Genomic DNA, 23,098 nt, shown 5'->3' with positions numbered 1-23,098 from the left:
GGGCATTGGTCGGACCCCACAAGGTAAAGTAGCTATTTTGCGATTAGTGGTTAAGATTAGGGTTCGGGGGCGCCAGGGTAGCACTGCGGTGCAACGCGGCCGTCCCGGGTTCGACTTCCGGACCCGGCGACCTTTGCCGAATGTCTTCCCCGTCTATCTCCCATACTTCCTCTCTCTCTCTCTACCGGATTGCCCGGTAGCAAAAAAAACAATAAAAAAGATCTACCAAAAACATAAAAAAAATAGGTTATAGAGAAATTCTCCTGCAAAGCAGCATTACTCAGATTGAGGAATAACAGATTGATTAATTCTCTCAGCGATCTCTCTTCATCGGCAGTGAACCCATACATGTCTGTGGTGTGGTAGTGAAAGGGTTAACCTTCTGTAGTGTGGCATTGCGCCATATTGGTAGGAAAAGCACAACATGTCATGAATACTATGAAAAGCATGTTAATTTGGAGGACCATTAAATAACAAACGTTCCCACTAGATGACACAAGACTCCAAAAGAAGCTGTGTAGCTGGGAGGTATTTGAAAGATAAATTCACTACTGGGTATGACAGCTCTCGGGCTCAGAGTTACACATGATAAACTCAGGGTCATGCTGCATTACACAGAGATTAGTTCTGATATCACCAATCTATGGCTTTTTGAGATGCTCAAGTTTACCTTGGTAAATAATGATGTTAGACTTCTTTTCTCAAAGTGTCTGCCCAGCTGTGGTGTTCCCATGTACTGACCCCAGGGTGCACTGTTGTGTGTGAGTAGGCCTGCTGTCATGGCAACAAAGGGAGGAGGAGGATACTGGTCTGAGGTGAGTGTGTGGGCGTACTGACCACCCCTCCCCTTTAGCGACAGCCCTACTTAACCGGCATGCCACTCTGTCAGCCCTGCACAGACAAACTGGATTTCACTCAGTACAGGATTCAGCCTGACACTCATACTGAGATTCAGACAAGGACCCAGAGATTCCAACCTCATTTCAAGGTAGTTTTCTCTGAAGCTTCACCCGCTGAATAATTTGAACAAAGCTAATCCATTTGTGTAGGCCAGGACTGATAGAAAATGTATTGAATTGATTCTATTTCATGAAGTGCCCTTTCTCTTGCACATCTGCACTGTGATGACTTCTGGAATGTTGACTTTTACATTGCCATTCTGAATGTGAGCTCTTGGTTTTCTTACAGTGTTTGTGACCCGACCCTCCCCGACTCCTGACCCATGTGGGTGCTGGAGCAGATCCGGGTCTCTGTGGAACAGAACCACCTCGTGATTCCTGTGACGGAATACAGTTTCCGACTTGTCGACATCATGTTCGGGGATAGGACGGCCCGGGAGAAGAGGAAGAAGATCTCCCGGTGTCCCAACATCATCACCCCGAACACCATCCCAGAGTTCTGCATTCCGCCTAAGATCACCCCGCCGCAGGAACTCAAGTCATTCGACTGGAGCAAGAACCTCCCCGACACGACGGGGTCCACGTCCGAAAATGGACGTTCGGAAAAAGAGCCGACGACCAGGGAACCCTTCTTCAGCCCTCACATCATCCAGGTGGAGAATGTGGACGAGTCGCTGTACGACACCGGCTTCAGTGATGAGGAGAGCAGCACCAACGCGGACCCCCGGAGCCAGGCAGCGCTCTCCTTGCCCCACCTGCCCAAAGCGCAGACCTGCTACGGCTTCTGCACCTTACTGGAGAGCCCCCACACCCGGAGGAAGGAGTCTCTTTTCCACAGCGACCCCAACGCATACGGAATCCCGCTGGTGATGCACCGGAGCAGGGCCTCCAGTAGCTACTGCCGACCCCACCACTCCGCTTCCTTCAGCCTCAACCAGCTCGCGTCCAGGGCGAGGCTGTCCTCACCGAGGGTGCTGGCCCTGAACAGGCAAAGCACGCTGGACAGCGACACCATGTCCTCCACCGAATCCTCCCCTTTTAACTCGCCTTTGCTGGCCAGGCCTCCCCCTAAATCCTCCCTGCTCAGAGCCCTGGGCCACGAGGGACTGCTGTCCAGGACTGTCAGGAAAGCCGTGTTGTCCAGGAATAACTCTCTCTCCACGGACGAGGGCAGTTCCACCGACAACAGCCCCAACGTTGTCCGGAGGGCCTCGGCATGGTTGGTGGAACCGCCGCCCGGTACGTTCAGCCTGGCTCCCCCGCCCGCTTTCCCCATAGACCTGGTGCTTTACAGAGAGCGAGTCATGAAGGAGAGCCTCGTCTCTGTAGGCAGAGAGGGGACATTGCGTCTCTCTGCGGAGTATTGCCCCGACAACCAGAGACTCAGAGTAAGACTCATCAGCGCGGAGGGACTTTATGCCATGTCCGTGGACCCCAAGAGCATCAACTGCAGCGTCAGTATCTGCTTTCTGCCTGGGAAAACCCAGAAGCAACGCAGCACAGTGATCAAGAGAAGCCGCAATCCCATCTTCAATGAGGACTTCTTCTTCGATGGGATATGCGAGGAAGACATAGAGAATAGGTCCCTGCGATTTAAAGTAGTCAATAAGATGTCCACAATGAAAAGAGACTATATTTTAGGAGACTGTGAGATTTTGCTGAATAGTGTATTAACTGTTTGAAATCACCCTCTTTCAAAAGATGAAATGTTTTCTACATGCTTTTATACTGACCAAAGTCTATTAAAATTTAAAAAAATAAATGGTGTTGAAAATGTGACTCTTTGGGGATTTTTTTGTGTGCAAAAGGGTTATTATTGTGGTGAAAACATATAGTCTTATGCATACATCATATGTCGGTCTATATTTGTTTCGAACCGCCCCTATACATGCACAATATAAATATACACAATACACCATACTTCCTCCAAGTGACCAATATTTTTTTTTAATTAAACAAAAAGTTGCCATACAAATTGAACATTGAAGGATACAATCTTATATCTCCTTTTTTAATGTTTTTTTTTTTTAATGTTTTTACCAATAACATGTAATCAAATCAATACTAGACTCGAAATGGAAAAAGTCAGCGGATATTTTCACACAATCATTTATTTCTGAGTCACTCACTCTCACCTCACCTGACAAATCGATGCACTCATACCTCAAGTTACTGTAAGTGCACAGACAGCACCAATGGAAAACATCTCAGCCGACTAGTCGATCCCAGAGCAAATGGTTTTCCTCCACGGCGCATCATCTCTGTCATCATCTCTCCACAGAAAGCCTCCAGTTGTTATTAAGCAATAGGCTAACGGGATACAACATACTGTATGTGTTTCAAACCAAACCAGGCACACACACCCTGTGTGTGACAAGGGTTGTGCGCGTCGTCGTCACATTCAACCATGGTTTTCGAATCTATGGTTAGTGATCTGCTGAACAGGTTTATCGGAGATTATGTGGAAAACCTGGACAAGTCTCAGTTGAAGATTGGCATTTGGGGAGGTAAGCAAGCAGTGACGGAGCGGAGAGGAGAGAACGGATAGCTTTAGCTTACAGCTAGCCCCTTTCGTGACTGTGATGCACCGAGTGAATCCACAGTCACTTGCTCCTCAATCGGAAACCAACGTATGTTGACCATGAAGGACTGGTTCTGGCAGAACCGTTCGTTATACAAGTATCACAGAGACGTTTCAAAGGTACTCACAGTTGCACGAGGGTTTCGGACAGGGATACGGGATGGTTTGAAAGCTCTGCGTTGCTAATAAACATTTTAAATATTGTTTTATAAACTGGTCAACACTGCTCAAAACTGGTTTATTTCCGGCGTTGGCTGCCTGGTGCGCCTGCGCTGTGATCACAGCGCATGCGCATCATGCACCCAACGCCGGAAATAATGCAGTGTTGACCAGTTTATAAAACAATATTTAAAATGTTTATTAGCAACGCAGAGCTTTCAAACCATCCCGTATCCCTGTCCGAAACCCTCGTGCAACTGTGTGTACCTTTGAAACGGCTCTGTGATACTTGTATAACGAACGGTTCGGCCATAACCAGTCCTTCATGGTCAACACAGGTTGGTTTCCGATTGAGGAGCAAGTGACTGTGGATTCACTCGGTGCATCACAGTCACGAAAGGGGCTAGCTTACAACGGGCGTAAACAAACGGCTCTCCTGTGTAGCTAAAACAACCCAGTCACTGACCGTGTAGTACCATGTATCCACGAAACCATTGCATAGGCATCGCTATGAATTATGTCCCGTGCAATGCACTAGGAATCAAGGAATGTATGTATGGACCGATCCTATAGACTATCTAGACTAGACTGTCTCTCTCCACAACACATTGGTCCAGGATTGTAAATAATATAGGCTATACTATTTACAATCCTGGACCAATGTGTTGTGGAGAGAGACAGTTGCAGCAGTTTGTACTTTCCCCACCACTGCTACGGTTAACTAGCTTACTGTCTGGTTTATTATAAGAAGCACCCAGCTTTCAATTAACATCAAGTAGCCAGGTTGTCATTATTGATCCAAATGCATGTAGCCTTATCTGTCTCCACCTCCAATACAGGACTGGACGCACTGACAGGTCGTGGTAAGGAAGATGCCAACTTTACAAGATTGGCCTGATGATGTTATTCATCAGTTTAAACGTGTTTCTCCATCTCTGGTCTTATTTACTCCTCTTGGGTGATTATAGAGCTAGTTTTGCATCCTTGATGAAACAGTTGACATTTATATGGCATAGCCTAGTTGTAGTCAATGGTGACTATTCTAGGTGTTGCTCATTATCTGCCAAACTGGGCTCTATAGTTGTACCCTCCTCCCTATACCTTTGCCCCGGTACACTACTATCTACTATCTACTATCTAACTATATCAGCAGCATAGTGTGTTCACAGTGGATAACTAGTTAGTCAAGCATAGTGTATGTACCTCAAAATTAGACAATATGACATTTTTTTTAAATATATATATATATATATATATATATATATATATATATATTATAATAATAAAAAAAAATTAGACAATGCAGAATCAGTATTCTTGTTTAAATAAAATAAAACATTGTCATAACTTGGTCTGGACAAAACGTCTGACATTAATTTCCTTGTCCTGTTAAAGGAAGTTCAGCATAGCTAAGCAAAGTAACTTGTTTAACAACTATGCATGAGCTTTGCCTTGGCCATTGTTAAACAATGGCCAAGGCGGAGCTCATGCATAGTTAAATAAACTTTAGCCTATGGCCATGTGGAAAGTAGGTTACATGTTCTTGGCTCATATTACAGCTCCATTCAACTTTCACATGTTTTTTTTTGCATGCTTAGGTTCTTGCCATAGCAACACATTTTACATTTTACAACTCATTAACAAGTCTTATCTAATTTTGGCCACAGATCAAGTGCATATTGCCCTCTCTTGATTTTGCGAGGTACTAAGTCAGGAAACGATAGACTTATCGTGTTGCCAAGTCTGTTGGCTTTGACACCCCTGTCGTTATCTCTTACACGTCATGCATTAAGTCCTTATGTGTTGGTAGATTTAATGTGATCAAACCTCTAGATTCTTAATTGCTAGTTTGTGTGCCCTATAGTTTGTGTTGAACTGAGGTTTCAGCATTTGACTTTTGTGCTCTATTAGGCTAAGTCTAGTTGTTTGTGTCTTGCCATTTTGAGACGTGTTACAGCCAGCCGGTAGCATACTCTAATCTAGCCTGATCTAGGATCAAGTATGCTGTGCTGTGTTGGTCATCTGGCTAGCCTTAGTCTACAAGTCTATGATGGGGATAATCACATATTCAAAGCTCAAAGCTCAAAATAAGATCAATTCTTATTTAAGATAAGAGATAAGATAATGCGGCTGGGTGGCGCAGCAGACATTGCGCTCGTCACCAACGCAAGAGACACCGGGTTAGAATCCGGCTGTCGGCGTTGCCTCTGGCTTGGGCCGGCCGTCATACTAACTCAATTGGCAGAGTTAGCGGGAGGGAAGTCGATGGGTGGTAATCTGGACGTTGTGGACAGCGACTCCTACAGGTCGGTTGGGGGACGCCTGCACAGCAGAGACAGGAAATGGCGGGGGTAGTGTGTGAGCGTCCCACACGTTACACCTCGCCAATGAGAGTCCGCGCTGGCAGGTGAAAAGATGTGACAGGCTGCCTCCTCGTGTATCGGAGGGGACACGTGATGCAAGGCTTCTATCCTCCCTACAACCGGCTAGTGGGGGGCATATGCGAGCAACGTTCAAGACAGGGGAGGGAAGAATTGGCACAGCGAAAGTGGGATGGGAGAAAAATAGAAAAAGAGGAGAAAAAGTGGATAAAAAAAAAGAGATAAGATAATATATTCCTTTATTGATCCCCTTGGGGGAAATTCAGGCATCATAGTAGCATGGGGAGGGGGGGGGGGTACAGGTAGTAGAAGACACACATGTATAGGTCACAGAATTATAGTACAGTGGAGAAGTAAAAATACAAATTTAATAAAAAGGCAGTGTGTTTCCAAAGTGATGACTAACCAAGAGGGGTATACTCTCACTCAATGAAGCCCTGCTGCAATTGTATTACTGAATATATGCTACAGCTAGATGTAACCTAAGCTGTACCAAGGAAAATGCTATACACTGCTGATAACTGTGACATTCAGTAGATCCTTAATATTATCCTTCAGACCGTCACACTACGCGCTGATGATTGTAAACAAAGGACCTGTCTGAATTGAAATTGACATAGAAAATAGGGATGCGTGATATTGTGACCTTATCGGTATCGGCTGATGATCAAAACTGGGCTGATGATTATTTCTTTGTCTAGCTGCCTGTGTGTGTGTGTGTGTGTGTGTGTTTTCTTTTTTTTTGACTACACAGTTTGTTTGGGTAACATAACATTACATACTTGTGACAATGACGCAGCACAGGACTGTGAGCTAACATTGTTTCAGTATGTACAAAAATAGTATGTATAAAATGTGATCTAGAAATATGTATTTTTTTATACAGATCGACATTGGCTATCAGCCATAACAGAAATGTTAATATCGGTAGTGGCCATCACAGAAATGTTAATATCGGAATTGGTCAAAATATCTATATCAGTGCATTGAATTCCCCTGCCACTCTGTATTAAGCAGATTTACCTTTACAGAAAATGAAAGAAACCTGAGACCCAATCTTGGAACCCATATCGTAATTTATATCTGTTTATAGAGATGACCTGAGAGCTGACTTGACACTATGTCCCTAATGACAACATCTGTAGTGTGTGACTAACACTTTCACATTTGATTCTCTCTGTCTCAACACAGGAAACGTTGTTCTTGAAAATCTGAAAGTCAAGGAAAATGCTTTGGTAAGTGCCATATTATGCTGTCAATATATACATTTCTCATTTCACTCCCCGGCTTTGGAAAGCTAATTGGGGGAGATATTGATCAAAACAAGCTGATGACCGATGGCTCATGAGGCTGTTTAAAAAAAAGAAATACTGTTCCTTCGTAGAACAGGCTACTAGTGCACAGTTCAAAGCAGCAGTGTGTTGTGGTTTTCAATGGTCAACATGACAGCTATTATAAGAGCAGTCATAAGAGAATAGCAGACATGAGATTAGCGGTCAGGAGGCAAGTACAGTTAGATAAATACTTGTATTATATTGTTTGGCCACAGAGGAGGTCATGGGATGTATTGACATAGGGGATACAAGTGTCACCGTAATACTTTCACAATAGTAAGAACAAAGTCAATCACTCCTTTTTACAGATGTGACTACGTGTATAAGATGAGCAGAAAGATCGAGAGCTTTACTTCCAGCATGTAACCTGTAACTGCTACACATTTCCTTACTAAATAAACAGTTCAAAAGAATATGCCTCTCTCATCTTCTTGTACGGTTAACCCTTTCACTGCCACACCATAGAAGGTTAACCCGTTCACTACCACTACTGAAACAGGCTGCAGTGTGGTAGTGAAAGGGTTAACCTTCTGTAGTGTGGTAGTGAAAGGGTTAACCCTTTGTAGTTTGGTAGTGAAAGGGTTAAAACTTAAAACCTTCTGTAGTGAAAGGTGAACCTTCTGTAGTGTGGCAGTGAACGGGTTAACCTTCTGTAATCTGGTAGTGCAATGATTAACCATTTGTAGTGTGGTAGTGAAAGGGTTAAAACCTTCTGTAGTGAAAGGTGAACCTTCTGTAGTGTGGCAGTGAACGGGTTAACCTTCTGTAGTGTGGCAGTGAAAAGGTTAACCCTTTGTAGTGCGTTAGTGAAAGGGTTAACCCGTTGTAGTGTGGTAGTGAAAGGGTTAAAGTCAGATTTGAGCATTACCACTCCAGTCTCTGAGCAGGCAGCACAGTATTGTATGTACTGTGAACATAGCCCAAGAATGAATGCGTCCACTGGTGGTCACAAGGTAGTCTAGTCTACCTAGCCTACTTCACAATGGGACTTCGCAACTCATGACACTTGTAAGCCTATTGAAACAAATCCCAAGCCTGTTTCTCTAATCACATTAGTCCTGCAATGCCACACATACCGCTAATGTGAGGTGAGCAGCGAGAGTTGTCAGACTCCCACTCTTCAATTTAGTTAAACAACAAAAAAAACTGCTGATTAATTTTGCACATACTCTAACTCTAAACAGTTTTCCACACATTCCTTTAGTTTGACAGTTGTTGAGAGTGAATGAGTTTGAATATTGGCCACCAGTGATCGAGGAAATAAACATTTCAAATGCATATGATCGCTATACATTATGCTCCATCAGGCGTGAAGGAAAGGGGGGGGGGGGGTCGTTTATGATTCCTTGATTGTCACTAACGGCTTTCTTTAGTAAGACACCATACGTTGATTGGACAGATTGCAATGTAATAAATGGACAATCGAGCTGGAAATAACGTTAGATTCCTCTTACCTCTGGCCGATGCGTCTGGAGAAAAACATTTCCAATTATTCTACGTCGATCTGCTAGATCCACTTTCCGTTTGTATGACGCAATAAACGCCGAAAGCATATTGATTCTTGCGTCTTGAAAGCGATCCAATGCACTCGAGGTGTGTATATTGATCCACGTTACAAGATATCTCTGGCGGAGCTTTTTCCCCGATGCACCGAGCGCCACTTCCGGTTTAGAGTGGAGTGTAACTCGCCCGAAATCCACCAGGCGGCGGTATTGAGGCGTTGCAATATCAGACAGGGTCCAGCTGGCTCCCGGTGGCTTCCTGGATGAATTATGAATGCCAATAGCGAATAAAAGAAATAACGATCATAAAAACGAGTTTACTCGTTGTTGGCACTCAACGCATGGCGGCCAATAATGAGTATACTCGTTATTGGCAGTTAATGTGTTAAGACATCATTATAGGAGTTGTGAATTATGTGACAGTATGAGTTTCAAGTTTTGTTTTGTTTGTCACATATAAGGTACCGTACATGTACATTATAGTGAAATGCTTGGTTCTGTATGACCCTCCTGAGATGTTGCTTCATAACAGCAAAAGACCAAACAATATGCAAAATATACAAAATGCAAAAATGAGGTAGAAGAGGTATTCACAAAAGTATTCACAATAAAGTAATTAAAATACTATAGATGTACTCTCGAAAGACCGATGACGAACCTACATGGCTGTATAAAGCAAGCGAGTGGAAGCTCTCAATTGTCTGTAATTTGGCATATTTAATGATGAATCTGGCTATATAGTTATTCTTTATTACATGCCGATACTGTGGCTACTGTATATGAAGCTTGTGATCTGTATCATGTTTACATGTATTTATTTTCTTTTATAGAGTGAGCTGGATGTTCCGTTCAAAGTGAAAGCTGGGCAGGTTGGTGAGTATTGAGACTCCAGAGCTCCTTCTCTTTCAGAAACAACCAAATCATAGTACCGTACTTTTCGGACTATAAGCCGCGGCTTTTTCCCCCATTTTTCGACCCTGCGGCTTATATAACGGTGCGGCTTATATGTGACTCGACGTGACCAAATCCGAAAATGTAAAAATCAAAATATAGCTTTTTTGACTGCATTGAAATGTTATTTATCTGTTCCCTTATTTGCTAAACTTAATACAACTTGTAAATTAGTTAATTCTTGTTATTTGTCCGACAGTATTGTGTCCCAATGCTAATTGCATATGGTAATTAAACATTAAAACACCTGCGGCTTATAGTCCAGTGCGGCTTATATATGTACACATCATTCAATTTAGCTGCTGCGGCTTATAGTCAGGTGCGGCTTATAGTGCGAAAAGTACGGAAATAAACAAAGATTCCCTTGGTTGTCGTGGGTAGTGTAGAGGTCTAAGCACTGGAGGCTGCCGACTAGGGTTGGGTACCGTTCACATTTGAACCGATACCGGTACCTGTGAATCGATACTGGTACCCAACGGTACCTTTTTTCTGTACTTTAGTCTCTAAAAATGTAATCAACCTACCTCAGTTGTAAAAAAAAAAAAATCCAAACTTAAAATTATTTATTATCATTAACAATTTGTTAATATATACACACACACATCTTTAAATAAAAAATAATGTTTTACAAAATAACAAGTATAAAACGATTAAACAAACCACTCTAGCAGCAATGAACTATTCTGTGGAACTAAAAGGTACACATCTATATATTTAAATAAATATACCTGAAGATGCTGAACAACTGCTTTGTTGTTGTTGAATCAAGTCAAATCCTAGGTAAGCGTGTATTGTGCGCATGAACGTTGAAGTGAATGTGCGGCACCGGTGGATCTCATGTGAATCGGTACTCTAGTCTATAGTACCAACGTGATTAGGTAGATACCCTTAAAAGTACCGGATTCGGTACCCATCCCTACTGCCCACTCCACATGTTTCGGATCGCATTCATTCATTCAAACTCAAAGGCAACTGAGGTTTCCCTCATTTACAGTCACGTCAAGTGTACATGCAGTGTTAAACAAAAAGGCAATAAAATATATAATATATATATAAAATCACACAGAATATAAGTAAGGATAACAATCCATGTACTACAACTTGATTGGTAGTCTACACACCCTACCCAGACCGATCGAGTCAAGGATTTAAATTCTGTGCACAGAAGGATCAATTCAAAGCTGTACAGACAATCTGAGAAGTGAGCCCAGAGTCAAGATTTACGATGAGCTTTATAGAAACAAGGTTTCATGTAGAAGAAATTGATACGCTGCACCTGCAATCACAGGACCTGGGGTCCATAGTAAAACTGTTATGAGAAAGTTGGTTGTGAGTGGTTTCAGTTCAAGTTTAAGTTTGTTTTTATTTGTCACATATAAGGTACATGTACATTACAGTGAAATGCTTGGTTCTGTATGAGCCCTCTGAGAATGTGCTTCATACAGTAAAAAAAGTAAAAAGAATAAAGTCCAAACACTATACAGAATATACAATATACAAACTAAAGTACAACCTAAAGTACACACTTAACACTTTGGATGCCACTGGTGAACATGGTCAAAACATGGTTGAATGCCAGCACCCACTTCAATGATAGCGTTGTGAACGCATAATCTATGTCTTAAATTATGGCTAATCTGGCCGTCGCTTATCAATGACTTGTTTGCAGTCAACATTGTCGAAACGAATTGTTTTTTAATCTGTTCATTTCCGTTTTATACCATTTTGAAAAGCCCTCGTTTCTTGAAAGTTTCAGGAAAATATAAAGATTCCGTGATAAACGGCATTTACTGGAATATTCTGGAATACACAAAAAACGTTGTCATTTTTCGGCCTATTTATGAATAGTTTTCAAATAAACGCTAGATTATCGATAGTATATGTATATGTGTACTTATGCACGCTAGAGAAGCGAGCTGAAAAATCTATTCTCATTTCCTGATCAGCGCACACACACACACACACACACACACACACACATAGGGCACACGCTGATATCTCTGTGAAAACAGATCCGATTATCCTAAAATAGATTCCTTTCCTCAGATCAGATGTTCTCCAAAAAGATTATTCCAATTCCTGATAGGGATGCACGATATTGATTTTTTGACACCGATACCGATAACTTTATGCTCCTCAAGCCGATAACCGATATCCGATATTTATTGTATTATAATAATTTTTTTAAATCTATATATATATATATTTTTTTATCAATTTTTTTTAATTTTTTTTAGTATTTATAAGCGCCGACGTCATCGGTACTGCTATCGGTACTTGAGAAATTATGGAGTTTTTTTTTGAGGAATTTAAACGTCGCTAACTAATCTTGTTGGCCGTTTTCTATATCTCTCCTGCCTCGGTGTCTCTGCCTGGATTTGTGAAAAACTCCCTGTTCCTAAACCACACGCTGTCAGTCGTACCACAGTACTGGCAAAACGGGAGGAGGCTATAATAAAAACAAGCGCCCTTCATCCAAATCCACCCACACCGGATTTCTTTTAACCAAAAAATGTATTATATATTATCGGAGCTATCAATAACGTTATCGGGATGACGTCATAATCGCTGATATCGGCCCGATAATTATCGTGCATCCCGAATTCCTGATTGCCATTCCAAATATCGATCGTGTTTATTGATTCAGCGCTGGGTACTGGAAATATGTATCCCACGCTGTTTTCCGGCTCTGCAATCACTCGAAAATGAGGAAACTGGATTCTCCCCCCCCCCCCATCAGTCTAATCCAATGGGGTGCAGTTACACAGGGAGAGAGGATAGGGGGCAGTATTTTCCCAATGGAGCTCAGAGAGAGGTTGCTGCACTAACGTGAGACTAGATTGATGAAATATGAATTCAAGTCGCAAAAAAAAAAAAAGACAAACAAACGCTATATAGCGTTGCTGGCATTCAGCGGTCGGCATGAACTAACAACATATATCGTCGTTGGCACTCAAAGTGTTAAGGGCCGCTCCAGTAGCACACCACATAGCGCGCTGAGTCGCGAAGCGGTCGCCCCGGGTTCCACTCCCGTTTCACCCTCTCTCCTCTATCGGTCCTGCGTGGCCGCTGTCGGTCCTGCGTGGCCAAAAGGTCCTGCGTTGACCAAAAAAGCTGAAATGCAAAAAAAAAAAAAAAAAGTACACGCTTAAAGTTAACACACGACGGGTGTACGACGGGTTTGCTGGTCATGCGAATTCTGCCAAACCGCGGCGTACGACGTTATTGAGATAATATTAAATTTTTTCGCCATGGTGTTCATAATTCCGCCACCCAGCCTCTGCTGAGACAGTGGGACTCTGCACAACAGTGCAACACTTCAATACCGCCGCCTGGTGGATGATCGGGCGAGTTACAACCGGAAATTGTTCTGGTGATCTCGGTGCATCTGGGAAATCCGTCTGGCAGTCACATATTGTTGCGGGACTCTAGACACACATCCGTGTATATGGATCGCTGCCATAAATCAATAATCGATATGATTTGGGCGTTTATTGCGCCATACAAACCGGAAATGGATCTAGTCGATCGACATCAAATAAGTGGGATCTTTTTCCTCCAGTCTCATCGACGAACAGTAAGAGGACAGTAACATTATTTTCAAGGCGATTGTACATTTCTTTATTTACAAACCATCTGATCAATAAATCAACCCATACTACATAAAGCATTTACTGACCTGTAGAGTCATAACGTTTAGGATCATGTACAGTTGACATTTTGAATATAGCTTGTATCGGCAACAAACGGCAGTTGATAATCTATATGCGTTTATGCCTATAACTCACATTCTAGGAATTACTGCAGAAAACGATAAAAACATACTTATATTCTATCTAGACGGTATTTTTGGAAGAATCTATGAATGAAAAAGTATAACGTTCCTACATCCTGAACGATAGATAATCGATGTTGAATGGGCCATAGTAATGTCAATTTAGCAATACACTTAAAAAAGTTATAGCCCTGCAAAGAAGGTGAATATCTCCATAGGCTTAGACTGGTGGCAGTGATCATACATTGATGGATAGAAGCGTGGCAGTCAATGTGTTAAGTACAAAATGCAAACAATGAAGTACAAAATGCAAACGTTTTAAAATGCTAAAATGAGGTAGGGAACAGACAAAACATCCGCTAGTATGCTTACTCCTAAAGCTGGTATCTTGTAAAGGGATAGTACAATACATATTGCTTAAAGGGTACAAAGCATTACGAGGGTGAATATATGATTTTTCTATAATGGCAACGACCAGGGGTGATTGGAATACGCCCTACCCACAGCTGTAAAAAAATTAGAATCCCTACCCAACTTCAAAACCGCTCTCAAACCGGGAGGCTGCAATTTGAAACTGGCCCCTGTAAACATCCAACCCCCCCCCCCCCCCCCCAACACCCTCCAATGTATAGTTTCTTCCCCCTCAAATAAATGTATACAGTATACTCTCTTTTAGAAACTCTCTCTTAAACAGTACTGTATATTTGTATATCTTGTATGTCATAAATGTCTGGATGTAACGATACTGTTGATCTGTATGTCGTGTATGTCATAAATGTTACGATGAATTGAATACGGGGGACCCTGATGTAAACAAAACGAAAGTCTTTCTCTGGTCTGCATCCCCTTAACAATTGTGTTTATTGAGCCGTACTGTATTGTACCCATTCTGCAATCTGTTAATAAAGTTTTCAATCAATCAATAACTGGGTAGAGAATCAAGGAAAAACTAAGAGGAGGAAAGAGGCTGTTTTGCTTATTTACTGTTTTGCTATTCAAATTTATTTAACCAATTATACATTGATTGAACCCAGTTCAATGGATTCGGTTTTACATGTGATTAAAGGGGAACTACACCCAATTTAAGAGTTCATATATGTTATTCTTATGGTCTAAGACAGTCCAGAAATATTAGTGACCACTAAAACAACTCCATGCCAAACCACAGTGCTAAAAACTCGAATGTGTGATGTCATCAGGTATAAAGCCTGAAGCTGCTGTGTAGACCGTTAATTGTGAAAGATGGTGTAGGTGACCGATTTTCACGATTCTGGTTCTGGCTCGGGGTTCCGTTCCCGAGGTCTCAGAACCTTGGTGCTTTCTGGCGAACCAGCCTGCATTCACACCAGTTTAATAAGTGGAACCAAGGTTCTACTGCCGTCCGTCATCAACAGCTCGGTGTTGCTCAATGCTCACTGCACAAGGCAGGCGGAAGTAAACACAACAGTGGCAAAATGGTCCCCTTTGAAAATGGCCATGGCAGTTTTTCCCTTGCCAAAATATAACCTCAATTTGGAGCATTGTTTAGCCCAGGGAACAAAATAAGCACTCGCGAGAGGTCTGCCCGCCACCTGGCGTGTAGTTCATATCGATACTCTTATTTTGAAAATCCTGTGCGGGTCTCATTTCCGCCCCAAGCGCAGCTCCAGTCATAATATCTATGGCTCCGGCAGCTAGCAACGTTCGGTTCATATGATACTCTTATTTTGAAAAACCCCGTACACAGTAAATTTCGCAGAGTAAATTTTACTCAAACTGAGTCCATTTGAGCCCAAGTGAGTAAAATTGTACTCAGTTTGAGTAAAATTGTACTCAGTTTGAGTAAAATTTACTCAGCGAAATGTACTGTTCAGTTCAGTTCAGAGTTTTTATTTGCCACATGGAATAATACAATCATAGTTTCTTCATTAAAAAATCATAAATAGCCATTCCATGGACAAAAGGAGCAGGAAGAAGAATAAATCTTATAATTACCTGCCCCTTATTCCTAAACTAACATGTATTTTCTTAATGGTCGGCGTATAACCTTATTTACACAAATAATCATTTATACCATTATAAAAGAAACACAATCCACAGTTAAACAAGAAAATTTTAAATAATAATAATAATGATAAAGAATAAAAAAGAAAAGAAAGAGAAGAGAAAAAAAAAAGATCTCACTATTCAGATCACATTTTGATTTTCATACTGACTAAATATTTTTTTTTTATAATTTTTTTTGAATTGATAAACACTGTTACATCCCTTAAGCTCGCTATGGAGAGAATTCCATAACTTTACACCAATAACTGAAGGACACATCTGTTTAAGTGTGGTACGTGCAAACTGATGTTTAAAATTGTATTTTCTCCTACTAAACTCACTTTCTAAATGAAAAAGATTTTGTAGTTTTTCTGGCAGTGTATTATTTCTTGCCCTAAACATAATTAACATTGTTTGAAACTTAACCATGTCTTCAAGTTTAATTATTCTAGATTTAATAAATAATATATTTGTGTGTTCTCGATAACTCACTTTATGTGTGATTCGTACAGCCCTCTTCTGTAGTATATATAATGGTTTTATATTTGTCCCATAAGTATTCCCCCATACTTCAACACAATAACTGATATAAGGTGAGATGAGTGAGCAGTAGAGTGTTCTCATTGCCTCATACTCTAACATATCCTTTACTTTATTCATAACAAAAATACTCTTGGACATCTTTTTTTTAACGTGTGCTATGTGCGATTTCCATGTTAATTTTTTTTTTTGATCAAATTTTTTTTATTATTAATTACATGAAACAGGACAACACAATAACCACAGTAACAAAAAACATAACTTCACAGGAGAATAACAAACAATAATAATACAGAATAATAAATTATAAGACAAAAAGAAAAGGAAACAGCGTCCAACCTATCAAATATAGGTGGCTACTTCAATAACAAAAAGGGGTCTTCAAGACATGGCAACCTTTCCCCACCTTTACAAAGTGGAGTGACTTAAAAGATTGTTTATGAGAGTGTTGTCACAGATTTACTGTAGATAGCCTAGGTCCCTTACACATGTTCAAGACTGCCAAACTCGCAGACGGTAAAGTGTAAGAAGAAAGAAATTCCTCTTCCAAGTTGGTTGACAGGTCAATCAGTCTGCCAATATTAGTCCCTTGGGGAGATGGCATGTGAATTGACATATAGCGCAGAATAGCTAAATACCAACCCCCCCTAAAATCCCCCCAGCCAAAGTTAAGAAGGACAAGACAAAAACCAAGACAGACAAGACATTTCCTCCTCCCCCTCCCCAGAGACCGCCGGACCCCCCCGATCAAGCGCCCCAACCCCGCTCAGCCGCACACGGCGGTCTTTACCTTCTCAGCTGCTGCGAACCACAGGTCAATGCCAGCCTGCCCTACCCCAATCACCCGAGCCGTGGATATCTCAAGATAAATCACATCCAATAGAGTTAGGGACCAGTTGATCATTGTCAGCTTCTCAGGCTCCTTCCATCTCATTGCTATAAGCTTCTTCGCTGCTGTGACGCCCGCTAGGACAACCCTTTTCAGTTGTACGGACGCGGGTAGTGTCGTTATGTCGTTCAGGAGTAGCGTAACAGCTGTGAATGGGATAGTTAAGCCACACAGATCTGAAAGTTTGTCCGTTATTGACCTCCAGAAACGGGCCACTGGTGGGCAATCCCAATACATATGCATATAAGTGCCAGTGGCCTTTTGAGAGCACAAAGTGCACCGAGAGTCGGTTATCAGTCCCATAGCAAATAGCTTCCTAGGTGTAAGATAGGTCCTATGAATATAATTAAAATTAATTTGCTGGTGATTGGGGTTGCGGGAAGATAATGCCACATTTGCCCAAACATCATCCCAGTCAAACTCGGGGTCCAACTCCGGGATATCCACACGCCAGATTGTATCCAATGATAAATTTTTATACGTGGATTGAATTAAGAGCGTATAAAAGTCTGAGACAAACCCTCTGGATGTCGTTCTGTCCACTATGAGCCTGAGGAAGGGGTGTGGTTGCAAAGCTTGAGCCCACGGTACGCCATGCGCCCTCAGTGCTGACCTTAGTTGAAGGTAAAGAAAGAAGGACTCGCCGGGAAGATCATAAAATTCTCTTAAGTCCTGAAACGCACGGAGGCCGTTCTTATCATAAATATCCTCCAGAGTATGCACTCCCCTCCTTTGCCATTGAGGAATATTAACCGGCTTGTGTCCAACAAGTAATTGCTGGTTATTAAAAATTGGAGAGTCCAGGTGCCAAGGGCATTTAACCCCACACGACCTCTGTACATTACGCCACGTTTGGATCACGTGAGTTATGATCGGTCCATACCTCAGCCGGCATTTCGCAATAGAGACAGTGGAGTACACTACATCCTGCAATCTTAGCGGAGACACCGCCGCCGCTTCTAAGGAGCGCCACGATACAGCCTCTACAGGGTCTAGCCAGCACATCAGAGGTCTCAGTGAAAAGGACCAGAAATAAAGTTTAAAATCAGGGATTGCGAGGCCCCCATCTTGTTTCCTACGTTGAGTAGTAGCCCTTTTGATTCTCGGGCGTTTGTTATTCCAGACAAACTTAGATACCATCGATTGTACCTTGCGCCAGTGGTCTATTGGAGGGGGCAGGGGGAGCATTGAGCTAATAAAATTTATCCTAGGCAGGATGTTCATTTTGATTATGGAAGCCCGGGCTTGTAAGGAGTTAGGAAGGGACGACCACCTGTCTAGATCCTGGCGTATTTTATCATAAGTACCCGTGAAGTTGTACTTAGTAGTTTGGTTCAGCGTGGGGAATATCTCTATGCCCAGGTATTTAAAATGTTCTACTATGGGGATATCAGCTGGTAGTCGTACCGCCTTGGCCAGTTCATTAAGAGGTAGGCAGGCTGATTTGTTCCAGTTAATCTTAAAACCTGACAATTTACCAAAGTCGTCGATTATCCTCAATAATTTTGTGGCCGACCGGGAGGGGTCGTCCATGAAAATCAGCAGGTCATCCGCATAGAGAGCAATTTTGTGTGGAGTATTGTTGACCATTATGGGGACGATGTCCTCCGATTGCCTAATAAATTGGGCCAAAGGTTCGAGGGAAAGCGCGAACAGTCCCGGGCTCAGAGGGCAACCCTGTCTAGAAGATCTGGAGACTGGAAAGAGTGTGGAACAGTTTTTGCCTGTCAGTATCATCGCAGACGGCGAGGCATACAGGACTTTAATCATATGAATAAAACTCTTTCCAAGACCCATGACCTCAAGTACCTTCCACAGGTATGACCACTCAAGTCTGTCAAACGCCTTCATGGCATCCAAAGACAGAACTGTGGATGGAGTTGTATTGTCTTTACTGTTATCGATTACATGCAACAGCCTCCTAAGATTATCTGCAGCCAGACGCCCCGGGATAAAACCAGTTTGATCGCAGTGTACCAATACAGGCATAAATCTCTGCAGGCGACGGGCCAGCACCTTGGCAAACACCTTTAAATCGGCCCCGAGAAGACTCAAGGGTCTATAGCTACCACAATCATTGGGATCTTTGTCCTTTTTGAGAAGTAAAGAAATCAACGCCATATTGACATCTCTTGAGAACTCCCCTTGTTCGATAGCGTAATTGATCATATCGAGCATCAATGGACCCAGTTGGTCCCAGAAAGCTAAATACACTTCGGGTGGAATACCATCCCAGCCTGGCGCCTTACCCCTCTGCATTTCAACAATAGTCTCCCTCAATTCTACGAGAGTAATCGGTCTCCCCAGTTCCTTGGCCTCTTCCTCAGAGATGTGGGGTATCTCAAGCCCGCCGATGAACGATTCAAATCTAGAGTCATCCAGATTACCCTCTGAGCTATATAACTGTGAGTAAAACTCTTTAAAAGTGTCATTGATCTTTTTCGAATCAGTAGTGACTGCACCCTGGCTCGTCCTAATCGAGGGGATATCTGAGAAATGATCATTTGAGCGTATTTTCATTGCCAATAGATGGCTAGGTCTGGAGCCGTGAAAATAGTAATTTTGTCTTGTCCTATGTATCAAAAACTCAGACTGTTGTTTAAGTATGGAGTTTATTTCTTTTTTGACTATCTTACGTTGTGTGTTTAGTCGTTCATTATAGTCAGTTTGCAAGGATGCGTATAGGTCCGCATATAATGATTCCAGTCCTTCTAGCTTTTTTGACCGGGATTTTCGCAAATTGGAGGCAAATAGTGTGACATGACCCCTGATGAATCCTTTCAATGCGTTCCACAGGACCCTAGGGTCTTCTACTGTGCCAACGTTGATCTGCAAAAATTCTGCTAGTTTACTCCTGAACTCAGAACAGAAGTCATCGTTCTTTAGCAAGGTCGAATTAAAACGCCATCTGGGAGCTCTTGCGGAGAGCCTGCCAAAGGTTGCCGTAAGGAAAATCCCCTTGTGGTCTGAGAGAGCCAGGGGAACCAATGAGACATCGAAACTATCAAACATATTAGGGGACGCGAATGCATAGTCAATTCGAGAGAAGCTTTTGTGTCTGGCTGACAGGTGAGAGTAATCTCTGAGGGTGGGGTTGCATAAGCGCCAGAGGTCTGAGAGCCCCGTGTCTTTGGCCCACATCCTGAGGGCCTTAGAGGCCCGTTTCTGGTCGCTCGTTTCAGAGGGCCCAGACCTATCCATCTCCGCATCCCAGCACGCATTAAAATCGCCACCCACAATGAGAGCGTATCCATTAAGTTCCAACATATTCTTCGTGATTGTATTATAGAACGCTGAATCAAATGTGTTAGGAGCATACAATGCTATTATAGCCATCTTCCTATGCAAGAATTCAACTTTTGCTATAGTAATCCTTCCCTCCGTGTCCGACCATACATCCAAGATTTTGATATCAAGGTTACGTCTTGTAACTATGACTACTCCTTTCGTCTTATCATCGGCTGAGGATGCGGAGATAACGTGATATTGCCGATTTGCCAGTCTTGACACGTCACCTACCATTAAATGCGTCTCACTAAGGAGAGCAAGGTCAATATTTCTCCTCTTCAATAGCCAAAGGACACTGGCACGCTTGTGTGGGGCGTTAAGCCCTCCTGCGTTCCAAATTAAAATATTCAATTTAGCCATGGTCGAGCTTGTATAAGTGCGTAGAGAACATACCCGTGCAGCCAGGCTGAGTACAGAGGTGCCGATCCCGGCGGGCCCGGACGGTCAATCCCAGGAGTTCAGAGGAGGAACACTTACACATATATAAGACAACAGTACATAGAACACATAAAAATACCACCCCAGCTACAGCCCCCCCCCCTTCTACTCTAAACCCTAACCCACCCGTCCTACTATAAGTTCCTCTATACCCACTCTCCAATCCCCACCCTATGCCCCACCCACTGAGGATGGTCATCTTCCTATCACTTCCCACTAGAGACATGGATCAATAAGACGCTTCCCACTCCCACCCCCCTCTAGTTAAACCCCTGAGTAAACCCCCACTAGTCCAATAAACACAAATAATAATAAAAATTAAATTCAATAAAGATATCGGTCGAAAACCACCTGAGCACTGGCCCTAACATAAGACAACCATAATGGTAAAATTAGCCATTATTAAATAATAACTCCACATCAACCTGCAACCATCTATTTCCAAATCTGCGCTTCAACGTCGCAATGTTATGGCCCAAATGGGTACAGGAAAATTCAAAACAAAATTAAATTAAAGCATCCCAGCCGATAGTCTAAGGCAGGATCGGGTCACAGGTTAATTGTGCAAAATTGTGTGAACAATGTCAATTAAACAATGACAAAAATAAGAAAGGGAAAAAAGGGGTTATGGTTAAAGTGCACCCCTGAAGCAGTCCCTCTGATCAGGCACAACGGCTGACATGACATAACCTATGTAAGAATCGACAATAATAGGAAAAGGAAAAAGAGGGTTATGGCTAAAGTGCAAGCAAAGTTAAACTTGACCCAGCCTGTTATCACATATTTATGTATATTCGTTCGAGAGCCAACATGAACCTTGGCCCTAACATGACAGCTATAATGGAAAAATTAGCCATTATTATATAATTACTCAGCATCAACCCTGTGACCAACTACCTCGTAGTCTGCATATTAATGTTGCAACATTATAGTATAAATGGAAAAAGGAAAATTCAAAACAAAATCAAAGCATATCAGCAGTTAGTCTGAGGTAGGATCGAATCACAGTTAGATTGCTCATTCAAATGCCATTAAAACAGCGACAATAATAGAAAAAGGAAAAAGAGGGTTATGGCTAAAGTGCAAGCAAAGCTAAACCTAAGCCAGCCTGTTATCACATATTTTATGTATATTCGGTCGAGAGCCAACGTGAGCCTTGGCCCTAACATGACAGCTATAATGGAAAAATTAGCCATTAATATATAATTACTCAGCATCAACCTGTAACCATCTACCCTGGAGTCTGCATATTAATGTATCAACGTTATAGCATAAGTGCCTCACGGAAAATTCAAAACAAAATTAAGGCGAGTCAGTAGTTAGTCCAAGGTAGAACCGGATCACATTTAAATTGCTCATTCAAATGCCATTAAAACATATAGGAAAATTCAATACAAAATTAAATTAAAGCATCCCAGCCGATAGTCCAAGGCAGGTTCGGGTCACAGGTTAACTGCTCATTCAATTGCCCTTAAAACAGCGACACTAATTATTATATAATTACTCAGCATCAACCTGTAACCATCTACCCTGGAGTCTGCATATTAATGTATCAACGTTATAGCATAAGTGCCTCACGGAAAATTCAAAACAAAATTAAGGCGAGTCAGTAGTTAGTCCAAGGTAGAACCGGATCACATTTAAATCGCTCATATAGATGACATAAAAACAGCGACAATAGGAAAGAAAAAAAAAAAAAGGAAGAGAGGGTAATGTCTAGAGTGCAAGCCATATAACCATATAGCCATTAAGTGCAAGCCATACCCGACCCAACCTGTTATCAAATATTGTTTATGCATATTCAACCGACCTTGGTATCTACTTTGGATCACCAAAGCTCAAAACAACCTGGATATAAAAATAAAAAGCATACCAGAAGTTAGTTAGGGACTCGGTCACTCTTGAACTGTGCAAACCAATGTCCCTTTGAACAGCAACCAAAATACGTAACCATTAACGAATGTCTCAGCGCAGACCATAGTCGAAGCCCGCTGGCTAGCCCGAGGCTAGCGCGTAAGCTAGTGACGAATCCGGATAGCACTTTAGCCTACTATGTACATTGTTCAGCTAGCTCGTTAGCTTCCAAAGAGGCGATACACAAGTACGACCATGAGGTCAGCTTTAGCAAGTAACAGAAGTCATTGGGAAGCCCCGCTAGTTGGATGGGCAGAGGACAGTTAGCATGTCTGGGCATGACAGCAAGTGTTTGTGAATAGTCGACCTAATCAATGTATATAGGCCCAAACCGCCAAGTCACTCACCCTCCATAGATATCAAGCAACAGACTCGGGTGTCTTCGCGAGATATTCCTTCGCTTTAGCCAACGACCAAAACAA

At 42.2% G+C, this 23,098-nt stretch overlaps 2 protein-coding genes across 3 annotated transcripts in view; both read left to right on the top strand.

The window, feature by feature from the left end:
• Positions 1 to 904: 904 nt before the first annotated feature.
• Positions 905 to 2,581, top strand: LOC311247318 (C2 calcium-dependent domain-containing protein 4C-like; the record flags this gene model as incomplete). The annotated part of the gene is made up of 2 exons (XM_084337675.1): positions 905 to 988; positions 1,189 to 2,581. The coding sequence occupies exon 2, from the start codon at positions 1,223 to 1,225 to the stop codon at positions 2,579 to 2,581; it is 1,359 nt and encodes a 452-aa protein (XP_084193801.1). The 5' UTR covers positions 905 to 988; positions 1,189 to 1,222.
• A 647-nt stretch (positions 2,582 to 3,228) lies between these two features.
• vps13c (vacuolar protein sorting 13 homolog C) overlaps positions 3,229 to 23,098 on the top strand; it is a 216,122-nt gene continuing 196,252 nt past the window's right edge. For both annotated transcript variants that reach the window (XM_084337487.1, XM_084337486.1), the window contains exons 1-3: positions 3,229 to 3,406; positions 7,212 to 7,255; positions 9,687 to 9,729. In XM_084337487.1, the coding sequence (XP_084193613.1) occupies positions 3,307 to 3,406; positions 7,212 to 7,255; positions 9,687 to 9,729 (187 nt within the window). In that variant the 5' untranslated portion in view covers positions 3,229 to 3,306. The remainder of the gene's footprint in view (positions 3,407 to 7,211; positions 7,256 to 9,686; positions 9,730 to 23,098) is intronic.

Source organism: Notolepis coatsorum (genome assembly GCF_963971535.1).
Source record: "Notolepis coatsorum genome assembly, chromosome: 20".
Lineage (NCBI taxonomy): Eukaryota > Metazoa > Chordata > Actinopteri > Aulopiformes > Paralepididae > Notolepis > Notolepis coatsorum.
This window is presented reverse-complemented; position numbering and strand designations above follow the sequence as displayed.